Source organism: Symphalangus syndactylus, chromosome 24, assembly GCF_028878055.3.
Source record: "Symphalangus syndactylus isolate Jambi chromosome 24, NHGRI_mSymSyn1-v2.1_pri, whole genome shotgun sequence".
Classification (NCBI taxonomy): domain Eukaryota; kingdom Metazoa; phylum Chordata; class Mammalia; order Primates; family Hylobatidae; genus Symphalangus; species Symphalangus syndactylus.
The window spans coordinates 20779536-20799160 of NC_072446.2; the positions used below are offsets into that span (position 1 = coordinate 20779536).

At 49.2% G+C, this 19625-nt stretch overlaps 2 protein-coding genes across 2 annotated transcripts in view; both read left to right on the top strand.

The window, feature by feature from the left end:
* Nucleotides 1-1717: 1717 nt before the first annotated feature.
* ATP9A (ATPase phospholipid transporting 9A (putative)) overlaps nucleotides 1718-19625 on the top strand; it is a 174123-nt gene continuing 156215 nt past the window's right edge. Inside the window, exon 1 of the mRNA XM_055266582.2 lies at nucleotides 1718-1905. Coding sequence (XP_055122557.2) covers nucleotides 1838-1905 — 68 coding nt within the window. The 5' untranslated portion in view covers nucleotides 1718-1837. The remainder of the gene's footprint in view (nucleotides 1906-19625) is intronic.
* Nucleotides 13592-14144, top strand: LOC129474821 (large ribosomal subunit protein eL21-like). The gene has a single exon (XM_055266591.2). It carries the CDS (start codon nucleotides 13633-13635, stop codon nucleotides 14113-14115), a length of 483 nt encoding a protein of 160 aa, XP_055122566.2. The 5' UTR covers nucleotides 13592-13632; the 3' UTR covers nucleotides 14116-14144.

Consider the following 19625-nt stretch of genomic DNA (forward strand, 5'->3'; position numbering starts at 1 on the left):
GCAGCAATTACTAATGACATGCTTCTTTTCTTGAGGAACTTCTCTGAGGCATGAGATAAGTCACACTTCTTGGTTTGAGATCCGCCTCAGACACTGGGATATTTGGTGGCTCCATCCTGTATGATAGCAAACACAAAAGGCATCCACTTGCTGGCAGTTAGCACTACGTTAAAAAAACAAAAAAATAAAACAACAGAAAAGGGCCAAGCGCAGTGGCCCATGGGAGCAGGGAAAGGCTTCTGGTGAGAGTTGGAAAGGTGGACTGGGCCGGATGCTCTTCCTTCGTCCCAATTAGATCTCTATGGCATTTAGCAAATGCCAAGGAAGAGCCCAGCACTTTGGGAGGCTGAGGTGGACAGATCACATGAGGCCAGGAGCTCGAGACCAGTCTGGCTAACATGGTGAAACCCCATCTCTACTAAAAATACAAAAATTAGCCAGGCACATCTATAACCCAGCTACCCGGGTGGCTGAGGCAGGAGAATTGCTTGAACCTGGGAGGCGGAGGTTGCAGTGAGCTGAGATTTTGCCACTGCACTCCAGCCTGGGCGACAGAGGGAGATTCTGTTTCAAAAAGAAAAAAGAAACGGCGTCCAACATGATCGGTCATTAGATATAACTATGTAAAAGTCAGCTTTAGTTTACGTGGTATTACATTTTCAGGCTCTTTAGTTACATATTGATTTTTAAACTCTCTCACTTTGTTCCTTCCCACTGTTTTTTTTTTTTTTCCTGCTCTCATAACTTTATCAGGCCTTTGAAAAGTTCATGGGTCCTAGACACTGTGTGGGAGGGTGTGGAAGTGAGTGTGGATGTGGGCTGCGGTGGAGATAGGTGTGTGTGTGAGACCGTGAATCACAGTGACAGGTAATGCAGGGTGACTGAGGCCTGAGAGTAGGGCCCATGTGCAAGCCCAAGAAAGTGGCTGGTGTGAGAATGAGGGTGTTCAGATTATTGAAGGGTGTTTGGATGAAAGAGGCAGGTGCGTGTGTGTCATGGTGAGTTCCCAGAATCCAGATAGAGAATGAGGGTGAGGATGGTGAAGGTCAGAGGGTGAAGGAGTCTGACAAGCTGAGGGTCCCTGTGTGACTGTGATTTCTGCGGGCAAGTGGGTGTGAGGCTTGAGAAACTGGGTGCATGGATGATGGTGACCAACAGGAGGGTGAGCGTGTTATGTGTGTGTGCAGGACTCACATGTGATTGTGAATGTTGGATGTTGCAGGCAGTGAGCAGTGGCAGGTGTATGTGTGTAGGGCCTGGGCGTGAATATGCACGTTGGTGCAAGAGTGAGTGAGAATGACTGACTGATGGGGTGAGCGTGACCGGGTGCCCCTGTGATTGTGCATGTCAGATGTTGGTGGGGATGAGTGTCACAGCGCGCGTGTGTAGGGCTGGGATGTGATTGTGAATGTAGGATTTTGCGGGGGGTGCGGCGGCAGGGTGCGCGCACGGCGGGCGTGGGCGGGGGGCGCGTGGCCGGGTGGGCGCGCGTGGGGGGCGCGCGGCGCGGGCCGGGGGCGGGGACACTGCAGCGGTCGCGGCGGCGCGGACACGGCCCGGCCGCCCCCCGTGGCAGGCGCGGCGCGGAGCGAGCGGGCGCAGCGCGGAGCTCGGGCCCATGGTGCGCCCGTGTCCGTCGGTCGGGCCGCGCGGGCGGCTCCGCGCGTGGCCCGGCGCTCGCGAGCTCGCCCCCTCGCTGCGGGCCCGGCCCGCCCGCTGCCGCCGCCTCCTCCCCCGGGGCGGCGCGGCGCCGGCGGGCGGCGGCGCGGAGGCCGGACCGGGCGGCGGCCCAGGCGGCGCGGGGGGCGCGGCGGCCAAGGCAGGCGGCGCCGCCGACATGACGGACAACATCCCGCTGCAGCCGGTGCGCCAGAAGAAGCGGATGGACAGCAGGCCTCGCGCCGGGTGAGTGGGCCCGGGCCCGCGTTTTCCTTTGTCCGCGCCTCCCGGAGCCCGGCGCTCGGGCCAGCCTGGCCGGGCCTGACAGGTTGGCCGCGCGCCGCTCCCGGCGCCATGAGCCCGGGGCAGGGCTGGGGAGGTGGGGAGGGGGTCCCTGCGCTTCAGCCCCGGGCGGCACCTAGCCTGATGCCGGCCCTTTGGGGTTCGAGCGCCCGGTTGCCTGGGCCTCCTTGCCCACCTTCCTTTAGAAACCCCGAGAAGCCGGGCCCGCCCCAGCGCTGTTTACACACTCGGGGAATTCGGATCAGCCGTGCTTTCTCACCGTTTTATTGTTCCGTAATTAATATCTGCCCGTAATTAATATCTGAGGTAACGATTTGGTCAGTGTCACACCGAGCTCTGCGCTTGGAGCATTACTTGGGAGCTCAGATATGCTCAGCTTTTAGCGGGGCACGGCCTACGCCGCGGGGTACCCCATCAGCGCCCCTGGGTCCCAGCCCCAGGAGGCTGCGCCGAGACCACCTGCTCTCCGGTGGCCCCTTCCCCCTCCGCCCCGGGTGGACCCGAACCAGCAGTCGCAGGAGGGTGGGAGGGGCTCCTACTGGCCGCTTGGTGACACTACCCCTTGTGTTCTCCCCCCACAATTTGGGGGAAGGAATCCCACAGCTGGGACAGGGGCTGCCACCTGCTGTGCCCTTCCCACAGTAGGAGACCCTGAGGGCAGCTTAGGCGCGGAACAGTCGAGGGTTTTCCCGCATTTGGGAAGAGGGGACGGGTTGGTATTTTGCGCCTCGCCGTCTTCCTGTTCGGAGGATGGCAGCGTGACCCGTTGAGGTTTGCGGGCCTCTCGCATCGCCTGCCATAGACTTACCTGGGCGTGAGGGGCGGGGGTGGGAAGGACGGGGGTGGGCGCTGGTGCAAATGCGGATTTCCCGGCCCCCGCCTAGACCCGCCAATCAGTTCTGGGGGGCGGGGCCTGGAGATGTGCATTTCCACAGGCCGAGCAGGTGAGGCTGGAGCCCGGGGGAGGCTGAGCGCGGTATTGGGCGGGGCCTGCGGCCGCTCTGCTCCGCCCTTCCTCGGGTGTCTGGTCTTCTCTGGGCACTTCCCGGTGGCGGCCGCTTATTGCAGCGTCAGTTGCTCGGAACAGGAGACGCAGCGGGTGGAGTGAACCATAAGGGTGGCTTCACCAGGTGTCAGTGGAATTTAAAAAAAAAGAATGGTGCTGGCGGCCATTTTGTGGGGTCTTTGTCCCTGGCTTCCTGAATCCTCCGATGAAGAGGCCTCACTGATACTACCCAGAGAAGGAAACTGGAGGTTACGGAGGTTAAGGGCTGTAGGGAAGACTGCAAAATGGAGATTGAACTCCGGATTGTCTGACCCAAAGATAGTTCCCTCACTCCTCCCTTCTCTGTTTTGCGTTTATTATTATTATTATTATTGAGACGGAGTCTCACTGTTGCCCACGCTGGAGTGCTGTGGCGAGATCTCGGCTCACTGCAACCTCCGCCTCCCCGGTTCAAGCAATTCTCTGCCTCAACCTCCCAAGTAGCTGGGATTACAGGTGCCCGACACTACGCCCAATTTTTGTATTTTTAGTAGAGACGGGGATTTCACCATCTTGGCCAGGCTCGTCTTGAACTCCTGACCTTGTGATCCACCCACCTCGGCCTCCCAAAGTGCTGGGATTACAGGCGTGAGTCACCTCGCCGGGCTATTTTATTATTTTTTTAAACGGGGGAGTGGGAGGGGACGGCCTTGCTATGTTGCTCAGGCTGTTCTCAAAACTCTTGGCCTCAAAGAATCCTTCCACCTCAGCCTCCTGGAAGTAGTCGGTTGCGTTGGTGTTTTTTTTGTTTGTTTTTTGTTTGTTTTGGAGACAGAGTTTCGCTCTTGTTGCCCAGGCTGGAGTGCAGCGGTGTGAACAACCTCCGCTCCCAGGTTCAAGCGATTCTCCTGTCAGCCTCCCAAGTAGCTGGGACTACAGGCGCCTGCCACCACCCCAGGCTAATTTTGTCTTTTTAGTAGAGACGAGGTTGTGCCATGTTGGCCAGGCTGGTCTTGAACTCCCAACCTCAGGTGATCCGTCAGCCTTGGCCTCCCAGAGTGCTGGGATTACAGGCAAGAGCCACTGCGCCCGGCCTCCGTCGTTTTAATGATGACAATTGACTTGAACACTATGCCTGGAACAGTGCCTGGTACATCGTACACCCTCAGTAAATATTGTAATGAATTAATATAATCAGTGGAGTCTAAAATCCAGTGGTTATTAATTTGTGCCAGGAGCAATTATGAGACGCTTACTATGTGTAAGAGCCACTCCAGCTGATGGGGATGCAAGGATGAATTAAAGAAGACCTGCCCAACAGGTGTGGGTGTCCTGACCCTGGCTGTGCATTGCAATCACCAGGGAAACTTAACTACCCTTTTCTGATCCATTCTAGACCTTTGAAATAAGAATTTAGGGTGGGACCTGGGTATCTATCTATATATTTTTCTAAGCTCCCCTGATGATTTTAATATGCAGTCAGAGTTGAGAACTTTTGAGTCAGTACATGAAAGAAAAATGCAAATATTGTTCAAAAGTGATCATTAGCGTGATAGAAACATGAGCCGTTCATATAGAGACCCAGAGGGAGTGGTGCAGATAATTTTATTTAAAAGTAAGTTTTCTAGTTTGTGTTGGAATGGAGCATCACAGCTCCTTTAGAACTTGCCAGCTTTAGAACTGATCTTTTTTTTTGAGACGGTGTAGTTTCACTCTCGTTGCCTGGAGTGCAATGGCTTAGTCTTGGCTCACTGCAACTTCTGCTTCCTGGGTTCAAGTGATTCTTCTGCCTCAGCTTCCCAAGTAGCTGGGGTTACAGGCGCCCACTACCACGCCCGGCTAATCTTTGTATTTTTAATAGAGACAGTTGTTTCACCATGTTGGCCAGGCTGGTCTTGAATTCCTGACCTCAGGTGATCCACCTGCCTTGGCCTCCCAAAGTGCTGGGATTACAGGCGTGAGCCACCGTGCTTGGCGTGGAACTAATCTATTTCTGTTTTTTTTTTTTTTTTTTTTTTTGAGATGGAGTTTCGCTCTTGTTGCCAAGGCTGGCACGATCTCGGCTCACTGCAACTTCCGCCTTCCAGGTTCAAGCGATTCTCCTTCAATCAGCCTCCTGAGTAGCTGGGATTACAGGCATGCGCCACCATGCCCGGCTAATTTTGTATTTTTAGTAGAGATGGGGTTTCTCCATGTTGGTCAGGCTGGTCTTGAACTCCTTACCTCAGGTGGTCCGCCCAGCTTGGCCTACCAAAGTGCTGTGATTACAGATGTGAGCCACTGTGCTTGGCCAATCTATTTCTTAAACAGTGACATGGATTTGGATTCAAATCGTGTATCAGGGTTGCTGTGCATTTGCGTAAATGCTCTTGTATATAATCTGCATTTTCAGGAGTAGCAACATCAAGGTGGGAATCCTGAAGTTTAGAAACTCTTGAGAAGCACAGAGAGATGGAGGAGCTTCCTGAAATAGAACTGGGGGCTGGGGGATGGCAGCGTGAGGGCTAAAGTGGGTGGGTGGTTAAAGGAAGAAGAAAGTAATACGTAATGGGTCAGGCTGTCTGCTGGACACTTGAGATAAATAGGGCTGTTTTAATCCTTACAACAACCATGTGAGTTTTTGGAGTTAATTCTCCTATTTTAGGGGCCGGGTGTGGTGGTTCAAGGCCTGTAATCCCAGCACTTTGGGAGGCCAAGGCGGGCGGATCACTTGAGGTCAGGAGTTCGAGACCAGCCTGGCCAACATGGTGAAACCCCGTCTCTGCTAAAAATACAAAAATTAGCCAGGCGTGGTGGTGATGCCTGTAATCCCAGCTACTGGGGAGGCTGAGGCAGGAGAATTGCTTGAATCCAGGAGGTGGAGGTTGCGGTGAGCCAGGATTACACCACTGCAGTCCAGCCTGGGTGAAGAAGCAAGACTCCATCTCAAAAAAAAAAAAGAAAAAAAAAATTCTCCCATTTTTATTGACAGAGAAACAAAGATTCACTGATATTAATGTGTTCATGGTCTTGCAGGTTGTAAGTGAGAGGAGGCAGTTTTGAACCGGATCCACCCATTTCACCTAATGGTTCTAGGCAATAAAGCTGTGGAATGGTTGGAAGATTTGTGGTTAAAAAAACCAAAAACGATGCCACATGTCGTAGGGGACAGAATGCAGTTATTTCTGGGGTCACTCAGTGAATGTTGCGAAGACATGCAGCTTATTTTTGGGGGAATCCCCTGGCTTCAAAGTTCTTTTCTTTCTTGAGAAAGTTACCACATCCTGATGTTGAGAAAACTTTTGAAATGGTGCAGTTAGGAAACAAGGCATTTCACCTCCATTGCTGGAAACCATTTTATGACATCATGTTGCTTATAGCTGAATGGAGCTCCTCTTGTGGTGAAATGGCAGGGATTATTTGTTAGGAGCCAGGACGCAGGAGTCCATTGAGGAGCTGGGTTCACACCCAGGCTCTGCTGCTTACTAGCTGTGTGATCTTGGGAAAATAACTTTACCTTTCTGAGTCTCAGTTGTTTCATCTGTAAAATGGGAATAACAATAATTATGTATCTCATAGAGTTTTTTTAGTCTATGTAAAGTTTAGGAGAATAAGTGCTCAATATGCCTTAGGTGTTTACTAGGGCTAATGGTGATCATTAGGTGTTTGCATGAGGTTTACCGTTGGGGTCTGCAGTGTGCTTCTTTGAGAGGAGGGGCCTTTTATGAGAAATTTAGAAATATTATGAATTTCACTGCTTTTTCCTGATCAAATTTAGGAAAATGAATAACTATGTAGAGCATTCTGTCCAGGTATGTTGAGGCCCTGGTGTGATGTGGCAAGGATGGGAGCTTAGGTCCCAGGTGGCCCAAGACTTTGCCTCGTTGTAGCAATCTACATTTTGTGGCCACATTGGATGAGGATGCTTTGATGCTTGATATATTTGGATTTGGGGGACTAGGAAGTTTTGAATATGAATCAGATTGAGAAAGAAGAGCTGAATAGGTACGTTGTCTACCACAATTTTTTGAACAGCTTTATTGAAGTACAATTTATATAGCATACATCTATTGAAAGTATGTAAACTGGCCAGGCGCGGTGGCTCATGCCTGTAATCCCAGCACTTTGGGAGGCCAAGGCAGGCGGATCACGAGGTCAGGAGATCCAGACCATCCTTTCTAACACAGTGAAACCCTGTCTCTACTAAAAATACAAAACATTAACCAGGTGTGGTGGCGGGTGCCTGTAGTCCCAGCTACTCAGGAGGCTAAGGCAGGAGAATGGCATGAACCCGGGAGGCAGAGCTGGCAGTGAGCTGAGATCACACCACTGCACTCTAGCCTGGGTGACAGAGTGAGACTCCGTCTCAAAAAAAAAAAAAATATGTAAACCATTGATTTAAAAAAAACCAAATGTATAGAGTTACACAACCATCACTCCGGCATGGGTTTTGAACATTTCCATCACCTCTGAAAGTCTCCTCCAGCCCATCTGCAGTTCATCCCTGCCCTTGCCCCAGTCCCAGGCAGCCAGTGATCCGCTTTCTGATTCCATAGGTTTGCCCTTTCTGGAAATTGTCTATCAGTGGCATTACACCACGTGTTGCTTTTGTATCTGGCTGCTTTAATTTAGCATGAAGTTTTTGAAGTTTCTTTGTATTGTGTAATAGAATTCCAGTTGGGCTCGGTGGCTCACACCTGTAATCCCAGGGCTTTGGGAGACCGAGGCAGGAGGATTGCTTGAGTCCCGGAGTTCAAGAGCAGCCTGGGCAACATAGTGAAACCCCGTCTCTACAAAAAATACAAATAATAATAAAAAAAGCCAGGCATGGTGGCTTGAGCCTGTGGTCCCAGCTACTTGGGAGGCTGAGGTGGGAGGAGTGCTTGAGCCCAGGAGATCTAGGTGGCAGTAAGCCCTGATCGTACAACTGCACTCCAGCCTGGGCAACAGAGTGAGACCCTGTCTCAAAAAAAAAAAAAAAAAAAAGCCATGTGTGGATATATCACCTTAAATCTTTTTTTTTGTTTTGTTTTTAGACAGGGTCTTGCTCTTGTCGCCTAGGCTGGAGTGCAGCGGCATGTTCTCAGCTCACTGCAACTTCTACCTCCTGGGTTCAGGCGATTCTCATGCATCAGCCTCCCACGTAACTGGGATTACAGGCGCCCGCCGCCATGCCCAGCTAATTTTTGTATTTTTTTTTTTTTTTTTTTTGAGACGCAGTCTTACTGTGTCACCAGGCTGGAGTGCAGTGGTGTCATCTCGGCTCACTGTAACCTCTGCCTCCCGGTTCAAGCAGTTCTCCTGCCCCAGACTCCCGAGTAGCTGGGACTATAGGCGCATGTCACCACGCTCAGCTAATTGTTTGTATTTTTAGTAGAGATGGGGTTTCACCATGTTGACCGGGATGGTCTCGATCTCTTGACCTCATGATCTGCCCCCCTCGGCCTCCCTAAGTGCTGGGATTACAGACATGAGCCACCAAGCCTGGCCTAATTTTTGTATTTTTGGTAGAGACGGGGTTTCACCATATTGGCCAAGCTGGCCTCGAACTCCTGACCTCAAGTTATCTGCCCGCCTTGTCCTCCCAAAATGCCGAGATTACAGGCATGAGCCACTGACCCCGGCCCGGCCCACTGTTATCACAGGGTCCTTAAAAGCGAAAGACAGGCAGGAGAGTGAGTGTCGGCATAAGAGAAAGATTGGGAGAGGCTGCACTGCTGGCTTGAAGAGGGAAGGAGCCATGAGCCAAGGAATACAGGGGACTCTAGAAGTTGGAAAAGGTAAGGAAACAGACTCTCCGTTGGAGCCTCCAGAAGGAGCACAGCCCTGCTTACACCTTCCTTGATTTTAGACCCATGAGGCCCATTTTTGGACTTCGGACCTAACTGTAGGGTAATAAACTTGCATTGTTTTAAACCACTCAAGTTGTGCTAATTTTTTTTTTTTTTTTTTGAGGCAGAGTCTCTCTCTGTCGCCCAGGCTGGAGTGCAGTGGTGCAACCTTGGCTCACTGCAAGCTCCGCCTCCCGGGTTCACGTCATTCTCCTGCCTCGGCCTCCCGAGTAGCTGGGACTACAGGCGCCCGTCACCATGCTCGGCTAATTTTTTGTATTTTTATTAGAGACGGGGTTTCACCATGTTAGCCAGGATGGTCTGGATCTCCTGATCTCGTGATCCGCCCTGCTTGGCCTCCCGAAGTGCTGGGATTACAGGCGTGAGCCACGTGCCTGGCCAAAGTTGTGCTAATTTGTTAGAGCAACGAGGAGAAGCTGTCACACACCGATGTGTGCTGCAGACCCTGGGAACAGATTGTCGTGCTCCTCTTTCCATCCCGCGGAGGGGACTGGAGCCTAGACAGGAAGCCCGCCACCTGGGTGGAGGCATCAGAGGCATTTCAGAGGTCCTACATTTTGCCTGAGAGCGTAGAGCTTACGTCAGCATGTTTATGTGACTCATTATCTGACAGTGGAGGAAAAAGATGAATATTTATTTAGGACCTGCAGTGTTTTGGCTCTGAACTCATGTTTCCTCTTTCATGCTGCACGATGGCCCTTTGATGTTGGTATTTTTTTTTTATTCTTGCTTTACTGATAAGGAAACAAAAATGCCCTTTCTCTTTGATGTGATGGAGGTGGTGTTAGGTAGGACTCTTATTATTCTCAGGACTTACATTCTTGTTTTTTTTTTTTTTTGAGACGGAGTCTCACTCTGTCACTCAGGCTGGAGTGCAGTGGTGCAATCTCAGCTCACTGCAACCTCCGCCTCCTGGGTTTAAGCAATTCTCTGCTTCAGCCTCCCAAGTAGCTGGGACTACTACAGGCCTGCGCCACCACGCCCAGCTAATTTTTGTATTTTTAGTAGAGACAGGGTTTCACCATGTTGGCCAGGATGGTCTTGATCTCTAGACTTTGTGATCTGCCTGCCTCGGCCTCCCAAAGTGTTGGGATTACAGGCGTGAGCCACTGCACCTGGCATTTTTTTTTTTTTTTTTGAGATGGAGTCTTGCTCTGTCGCCCAGGCTGGAGTGCAATGGCGTGATCTTGGCTCACTGCAACCTCCACCTCCCAGTTCAAGTGATTCTCCTGCCTCAGCCTCCTGAGTAGCTGGGATTACACCTGCCTACCAGTATGCCTGGCTAATTTTTATATTTTTAGTAGAGATGGGGTTTCGCCATGTTAGCCAGGCTAGTCTCGAACTCCTGATCCCAGGTGATCCGCCTGCCTTGGCCTCACAAAGTGCTGGGATTACAGACATGAGCCACTGTGCCCTGCCCAGGACTTACATTCTTTATTTAAGTCATTGTGAGCACTGAATTTTCGAATACTGAACCATTGCTCTTAGGGGAAATATGGGGTTAGGTTCCTGAGAGGCTCTGGTCACATTATTTTTGTTGACTGATAGATGAAGAACCTCGTTTTAGGTGTGTTTCTGTTTTTTAAAGACCCCATATTTAATGTACATTATTGATTCATTAACATCGAACTCACAGGCAACAACTCTAACTCACGCCTGGAGGCAGCTTATTTGACACATGTATTTTTTCCACGTGGCACATCCCAGCCTTCCTGTGCTTAGAAATACTAGTTAGTGCACCTGCACTGTGCTGAGGGGCCATTTTAAACTGCAAAACCATCAAGGAAAAGCACAAAAATGCACAAATCGTGGCAGTAAGAGGCCACAAAAATGACTCTTATTTGTAGTGTGAGAGCTGCAATGAGAAGCCTGTGTGACTTCAGCTGGGAATGTGTGTGTCTGGGGGCGGGGCAGGGAGGAGCAACTCACCATTTTGGCCACACTGCACACATCCATGAGTGACTGTGAAGGGGCTGCAGCTGTTGATTTGGGATTACAAGTTTGAGGGATTTGGTGAATTTGCAAATACAGAAATTATAAATTATGAGGATCAATTGTATATAGTGGGGTGGGTGTGTGTTTCAGTGTCCTTCCTTTGACAAAGTGGAGGTAGTATTAGATATGTGGCATGTAGGGGTGTGTGTACATTTTATTTTATTTTTTATTTATTATTATTATTATTATTTTTGTGACATAGTCTTGTTCTTGTCGCCCAGGCTGGAGTGCAGTGGTGCGATCTCGGCTCACTGCAGCCTCTGCTTCCGAGGTTCAAGCAATTCTCTTGCCTCAGCCTCCTGAGTACCTGGGATTACAGGCACCCGCCACCACGCCTAGCTAATTTTTGTGGTTTTAGTAGAGACAGAGTTTTGCCCCGTTGGCCATGCTGGTCTCGAACTCCTGACCTCAGGCGATCCGCCCGCCTCGGCCTCCCAAAGTGCTGGGATTACAGGCATGAGCCACTGCACCCGGCCGTGTATGTACATTTTAACATCCTTTCTTTGATGTGGTGGAGGGAGTATTAGGTATCAAGCATATTAGGGGTATGTTTTGAGGGAGGGGATTGTGCTGGTGGGTGAAACCCAGAGACACCCCCCTCCTTGGCCACCGACCTTCCCCTCTCTGGACTGGAGTAGAGAGTTGCACCAACAGCTCTTTGCCCCCGTGAGATGAGAACAGTGGAGCAAGCCTTGGCAGCAGCCCAAGGGGCTGTGCTCTCTGTCCTGTGCCAGCGCCCAGCTGTACTTGCGCCATCCCCTTCAGTTACAGAGGTCCTCCCTTGCTCTGCCTTGTGCTGACCAAAACCAGACTAGCTGCTCTCTGCCCACATGGAGACCAGAAGATGTGTTGTTGCAAACCCACAGAGGGACTCTGAAGGATGGAGTGTGGACATGGGCGCCGTGCCTGCCGGGCTTCCCTGCAGAAGGGCTCTTTCTTTTCTTTTTTGAGACAGAGTCTCATTCTGTTGCTCAGGCTGGAGTGCAGTGGTATGATCTCGGCTCACTGCAACGTCCGCCTCCTGAGTTCAAGCGATTCTCCTGCCTCAGCCTCCTGAGTAGCTGGGATTACAGGTGCAGGCCACCATGGCTGGCTAATTTTTGTATTTTTAGTAGAGACGGGGTTTCACCATGTTCGTCAGGCTGGTCTCGAACTCTCGACCTCATGATCCGCCTGCCTTGGCTTACAAGCATAAGCCGCTGCGCCTGGCCCAAAAGGGCTCTTTCTACCTACTCTACAGCTGGCTGGCGAGAGGAGGTCCCTGTAGTCCAGTCCGCAAGGAGATGGGGGCACCCTTTGACCTTGACCTCTGCCTTGCATGCAACAAGTTGGAAAAAGGAGGCAAGGCATTGAACCAGCCATCTTTGGACTTTTGTCCCTTACTTCTCAGAACAGAATGTTATTTTAGTGTCTTTACCCAGATGGAAATGTTGAAAGTCAGTGATAAGGGCTGGCTGTATTTTATGACTGCCTTTGAAGTGGGGGGAGATGGGACGTGTCTTCAGGGTCACTCATGAAGGTGGTGACTTTGGTTTAATTTGGAAAGAAAAAGACTAGTTGTAACATTTTTATTGATGACATTTAGAATGATTCTGATTTTAATAACTAGTATCTGTTTTCTCTAATTTGTGTGAGTTTGAAAGATTAATACATGTATGAAAGGTTAGCAATTATTTTTGTGAGCCCTTCTGTTTGTACCAAATGATACTTGCTTTCTTGTTGTAGTCATGGCAGGAAGTTTCCTTTTAGAATTTAAATAAAAGGCAGTCAATTTAAAACCATGAAGTCTGTAAAAGTTCCTGAGATATGTAGATACCCCAAGTCATGCCTGACATTTAGGAAGTAGTGGCCCATGCTGAAATGGCACAGTCTAAACACATAATGTTACTGCTACAAGGGGAAAGAAATAGGATAGTTGGTTGTGCTTATACATTTAAAACCTTTCTTTTTTTTTTTTGAGACGTACTCTTACTCTATTGCTCGGGCTAGAGTACAGTGGGTGCGATCTCACTGCAACCTCAGCCTCCTGGGTTCAAGCAATCCTACTGCTGCAGCCTCCCCAGTAGCTGGGATTACAAACATGCACCACCGTGCCTGTCTAATTTTTGTATTTTTTATAGAGATGGGATTTCTTCATGTTGCTCAGGCTGGTTTCAAACTCTTGAGCTAAAGCAGTCTGCCAACCTCGGCCTATCAAAGTGCTGGGTCTACAGGCGCCAGCCACTGTGCCTGGCCCTGCTTTTATTTTTGTCTAAACAGAATTTGCAGAAACTCTGGGGGAAGACAGTTGGAAGAGGCCTCGTGTGAGCAGGGAAAGGCTTCTGGTGAGAGTTGGAAAGGTGGACTGGGCCGGATGCTCTTCCTTCGCCCCAATTAAATCTCTGTGGCATTTAGCAAATGCCAAGGAAAAGCCTGTTGGCGGCGGTCTCCAAGGAAGAATCAGTTTGTAGTGTCAACAGTGCCCTGCTCCTAACATGGGCCTGGCAAGATCTCCCACATGCCGTGGGCAGTTTGCAGTGATGAGATAAAGTCAGGCTTGGGGCCAGGCTTGGTGGCTCATGCTTGTAATCCCAGCACTTTGGGAGGCCGAGGTGTGTGGCTCACTTAAGGTCAGGAGTTCAAGACCAACCTGGCCAACATGGTGAAACCCTGTCTCTACTAAAAATACGCCATGCCTGGCCAATATTTTGGGTTTGATGATTCCCTGTTATGGAGGCTGTCCTGGGCATTGTAGGATGTTTAGCAGCATCCCTGGCCTCTGCCCACTAGATGCCAGTGCCATCCCCTCCCCACCTTGTGACAATCAAGAATGTCTCCTGCCTTTCGGCCGGAACTGCCATCTTCCAGTAATTCACCAAAATGACAAACACAAAGGGAAAGAGGAGAGGCACCCGATATATATTCTCTAGGCCTTTTAGAAAACATGGAGTTGTTCCTTTGGCCACGTATATGCGAATCTATAAGAAAGGTGATATTGTAGACATCAAGGGTATGGGTACTGTTCAAAAAGGAATGCCCCACAAGTGTTACCATGGCAAAACTGGAAGAGTCTGCAGTGTTACCCAGCATGCTGTTGGCATTGTTGTAAACAAACAAGTTAAGGGCAAGATTCTTGCCAAGAGAATTAATGTGCGTATTGAGCGCATTAAGCACTCTAAGAGCCGAGATAGCTTCCTGAAACGCGTGAAGGAAAATGATCAGAAAAAGAAAGAAGCCAAAGAGAAAGGTACCTGGGTTCAACTAAAGCGCCAGCCTGCTCCACCCAGAGAAGCACACTTTGTGAGAACCAATGGGAAGGAGCCTGAGCTGCTGGAACCTATTCCCTATGAATTCATGGCATAATAGGTGTTAAAAAAAAAAATTAAAGGACCTCTGGGCTGTAAAAAAAAAAAAAAGAATGTCTCCAGACATTGCCAAGTGTCCTCTGGGGGGTGAATGGCCCTCAGAGCCACTGGACTAAGGAAACTGATATTCACTGAGTGGCCATAGTCCTTTTAAGGTGTCTTATCCTTTTTTTTCCAAAAAAAAAAACCCAAAAACAAAACTCAAGACATCTGTTGGATGAGAAATTCATATTGTCTGGACTATTGTTCTTGCTATGAGGTCAGCTTTCTGATTTAGTAATTAAGGAAGCTTTGTGCTGTTAGAACATTTGGGAAATGTTGCAGATGTGGATCCCCCACCCCTCCCCAAATTCACATGTTTGAAGCTGGAACCCCCAGCACCTCAGAATGTGACTGAATTTGGAGACAGGGGGCCTTTAAAGAGGTGATCAATATAAAATGAAGCCATTAGGATGGGCCTTTTCCATTCTGCCCGGTGACCTTATAGGAGGAGATTAAGACAGAAAGAGAGGCTAGGCACGGTGGCTCACACCTGTAATCCCAGAACTTTAGGAGGCTGAGGCAGGTGGATCACCTGAGGTCAGGAGTTCAAGACCAGCCTGGCCAACGTGTTGCTACTCCATCTGTACTAAAATTACAAAAATTAGCCGGGTGTGGTGGCATGCGCCTGTACTCTCAGCTACTAGGAAGGCCGAGGCAGGAGAATTGCTTTAACCCAGGAAGTGGAGGTTGCAGTGAGCCAAGATGACGCCCTTGCACTCCAGCCTGGGCGACAGAGCGAGATTCCGTCTCAAAAAGAAAGAAAGAAAAAAAAAAAGACAGAGACACCAGTGAAAAGACAGTGTGAGGACACAGGGGGAAGGTGGCCGTCTACAAGCCAAGGAGAGAGGCCTCAGGAGAAACCAACCCTGCTGACACCTTGTTCTTGGATTTCTAGCCTCCAGGACTGTGAGAAAATAAGTTTCTGTTGTTTAAGCCATCCAGTCTATGATATTTTATTATGGCAGCCCAAGGAAACTAATGTAGGAAGCATCTCATTTATTGCCATTTTGGCATGTGTGGTATCTCTTAGTGTTATTAAGCTTTTATTTGAAATTAATGTCATGAATAGTGCAGCTATGAACATTTTTTTTCTTTTTTTGAGATAGAGTCTTGCTCTGTCGCCCAGGCTGGAGTGCAGTGGTGCGATCTCGGCTCACTGCAAGCCCCGCCTCCCAGGTTCACGCCATTCTCCTGCCTCAGCCTCCAGAGTAGCTGGGACTACAGGTGCCCACCACCACGCCTGGCTAATTTTTTGTATTTTTCATAGAGACGAGGTTTCACTATGTTAGCCAGGATGGTCTTGATCTCGTGACCTGCCTGCCTTGGCCTCCCAAAGTGCTGGGATTACAGGCGTGAGCCACCACGCCCAGCCACTATGAACATTCTTGAACACATCATTCAGTATGTATTATGTGGCTTTGCTGGGCCTTAGGGTATATTTGTGTTTAGCTTTAGAAGAAAATGATAAATTTCCAAAGCAATTGTACTAATTTATACTTCCACCAAGCTGGTCAGTTGTTCCATGTCCTCACCAACACTTGGTATTGTCCGTCACCTTTCGTTTCAGCCATTCTGATGGGAGTATAATGGTATTACAAGAAATTTTTTTTTTTAAATTGAGATGGAGTCTTGTTCTTTCACCCAGGCTGGAGTGCAGAGGCGCAATCTCAGCTCACTGCAACCTCCGCCTCCTGGGTTCAAGCGATTCTCCTGCCTCAGCTTCCTGAGTAGCTGGGATTACAGGCCCGCGGCACCACGCTGGCTAATTTTTGTATTTTTAGTGGAGATGGGGTTTTACCATTTTGGTCAGGCTGTTCTTGAACTCTTGACCTTGTGATCTGCCAGCCTTGGCCTCCCAAAGTGCTGGGATTACAGGCATGAGCCACCACGCCCAGCCAATACATTTATTTATTTATTTTTTATTTTTTGAGACAGTGTCTCACTCTTTTGCCCAGGCTGGAGTGCGGTGGTGCAATCTCGGCTCACTGTAGCCTCTGGCTCCTGGGTGCAAGAGATTCTTCTGCCTCTGCCTAGTGAGTAGTTGGGGTTACAGGTGTGTGCCACCATACCCGGCTAATTTTTGTATTTTTTTTAGTAGGGATGGGGTTTCACCATGTTGGACAGGCTGGTCTCAAACTCCTGATCTCAAGTGATTCACCTCGGCCTCCCAAAGTGCTGGGATTACAGGCATGGGCCACCATGCCTGTCTTATTTATTTATTTATCGAGACAGTGTCTCACTCTGTTGCCCAGGATGGAATGCAGTGGTGTGATCTTGGCTCACTGCAAGCTTTGCCTTCTGGGTTCAAGCAATTCTCATGCCTCAGCCTTCCAACTAGCTGGGATTACAGGTGTGCACCACCATGCCCAGTGATTTTTTTGGATTTTTAGTAGAGACGGGGTTTAGCCATGTTGGCCAGGCTGGTCTCAAACCCCTGACCTCAGGTGATTTGCCCACTTTTGGTCTCTCAAAGTGCTGGGAATACAGGCCTGTGCCACCATGCCCGACCTAAGATATTTATTCTTTTTTTTTTTTTTGAGATGGAGTTTTGCTCTTGTTGCCCATGCTAGAGTGCAATGGCGCAATCTCAGCTCACCGTAACCTCCGCCTCCTGGGTTCAAGCGATTCTCCTGCCTCAGCCTCCCATGTAGCTGGGATTACAGGCATGCACCACCAGGCCCGGCTAATTTTTTGTATTTTTAGTAGAGACGGGGGTTTCTCCATGTTGGTCAGGCTGGTCTTGAACTCCCGACCTCAGGTGATCCACCTGCCTTGGCCTCCCAAAGTGTTGGGACTACAGGTGTGAGCCATTACGCCCAGCCTTGGCTTCCTTTTCTTTATCTGAGATTGAGTTTTAGACATACAGGTTAGCCGAGTCATGAGAACACTGAGCTTAAATTGTCACGTCAGGGTGGCCTGTCCTCCTGTGGGGCTCCAGGCTCCAGTGCCTGGCCAAGCACACTCTTCTTGAATAGTTTATGTTATAAGGGGAACAGTGAAAAAGTCTAACCTTTGTTTTCCTCTAATTGAAAAATGAGTACACATCTATGTAACAAAAATTAGAGAACAGGCCGGGCATGGTGGCTCGTGCCTGTAACCCAGCGCTTTGGGAGGCTGAGGTGGGTGGAACACCTGAAGTCAGGAGTTCGAGTCCAGCCTGTCCAACATGGTGAAAACCTCTCTCTACTAAAAAAAAAAAAAAAAAAAAAAAAAAAATACAAAAATTAGCTGGGCATGGTGGCACGTGCCTGTAATCCCAGCTACTTGGGAGGCTGAGTCAGGAGAATTGCTTGAACCCGGGAGGCGGAGGTTGCAGTGAGTCAAGATCGCGCCACTGCACTCTAGCCTGGGTGACAGAGCGAGGCTCAGTCTCATTAAAAAAAAAAGAAAAAAGAAAAATGAGAGAACAGAGAAAACTGATAAAGGAAATGCTGGTATTATGTTATTTTTCCTTCAGAGACAATCACAATGAGCACAAACCTTTTAGCAGATGACGTTTTCTTCCTGTTTGTTTCTGTGTGTACATTGTTTTATGAGTAGGAACCATGTAGCACATGGGTTTTTGTTTTGTTTTGTTTTGTTTTTTTTGAGACGGAGTCTCACTCAGTTGCCCAGGCTGGAGTGCAGTGGCATGATTTCGGCTCACTGCAACCTCTGCCTTCCGAGTTCAAGTGATTCTCCTGCCTCCGCCTCCCAAGTAGCTAGGACTGTAGGCGCACATCACCATGTCTGGCTAATTTTTGTGTTTTTAATAGAGACGGGGTTTCGCCATATGCAAATGACATTTTGAATGACAGCATAATATTTCTTTTTTTTTTTTTTTTTTTTTTTGAGACGGAGTCTCGCTCTGTCGCCCAGGCTGGAGTGCAGCGGCGCAATCTCGGCTCACTGCAAGCTCCGCCTCCCGGGTTCACGCCATTCTCCTGCCTCAGCCTCTCCAAGTAGCTGGGACTACAGGCGCCCGCCACCACGCCCGGCTAATTTTTTTGTATTTTTAGTAGAGACGGGGTTTCACCGTGGTCTCGATCTCCTGACCTCGTGATCCGCCCGCCTCGGCCTCCCAAAGTGCTGGGATTACAAGCGTGAGCCACCGCGCCCGGCCTAGCATAATATTTCTTTGAATAGGCATCTCTGATGTACTTAACCAGTGCCTTATGTTCTCACAAGTTGATTTGTATTTTATTTTCACTTTACAAGTACTGTTTTCTTTTTCTTTTCTTTCTTTCTTTTTTTTTTTTTTTGGAGACAGAGTCTGGCTCTTGTTGCCCAAGCTGGAGTGTAATGGCACCATCTCGGCTCACTGCAAATTCTGCCTCCCAGGTTCAAGTGATTGTCCTGCCTCAGCCTCCCAAGTAGCTGGGATTACAGGCGTGCATAACCACACCCAGCTATTTTTGTATTTTTAATAGAGACAGGGTTTGACCATGTTGGCCAGGCTGGCCTCGAACTCCCAGCCTCAGGTGATCCACCCACCTCGGCCTCCCAAACTGCTGAGATTACAGGCATGAGCCACTGTACCCGGCCACAAGTAATGTTTTCATTCTGAATCCTGGCCCTTCCTAAAGCAAACAAAGAGAAAGTAGAGAGAGGCACTGACTCCTGCCCTGAGCCTGAGAAGTCACCTAACTGGGATCGGATAAGCCTGACCAACAAAGAAGCACTCAAAAATGCAGTTTTGTGTGTGATGCCACAGAAAACCAGTGCTTAAGAATCTTGGCCTTGTTTTTGTGTGTTTCAGAGAATTGCTGGCTGTTTGAGAGGGCATCCAGATCTCTACACAGTCACAGAAAAGTTAACAGAGGTTTACAGCATGAAGACTAAAAATAGCTACTGTCGATTCATCTGTTCATTCACTCCATAAATATTTCCTGAGCACTTACTCTGTCTCTGGCAGTTTTAATATTAGGGATATAGCGGTCAACACGTGCAACAGAAATCCCTGACAGTGTAGGGCTTCCATTCTAGTGACACACAGTAGTTTTTCTTGTAAGAATTTTGTTAAACTCCATTGGTTTCTTGGGTGCCAGCATCACTGTCTTAGGTATTTTAAGTGGATTGTCTTAATGGCATCGTCCAATACTAGGTACTGTCATTGTTCTATTTTCCAGGAAACGGAGGCTTAGCAGGGTTAACTAACTAGCCCAGGGTCCCACAGCTCGTAAGCTGCTGTCTCTTGTCTCCCAAGTCTCAGCTCAGTTGTCTCTTTGGGACGTCTTTCCAGACCATTCCCTCTGTAGGAGCCACCTACCGCTGAGTGGCATATATATTTTTTCCTTGTTTTTTTTTTTTTTTTTGTTCCTACCTTGCCCACCTACAAAATGTAGGCTCTGTGAGAGCAGTGCCCTCGTTTGTCTTGTGAGAGTCCCAGTGCTTAGCATAAAGGCTGGCATCTAGAAGGTGCTCAGTAAATACTGGCCGCTTGATTAAATGAGTGAGTGAATAAAGAATAGGAGCAGCCGGGCGCGG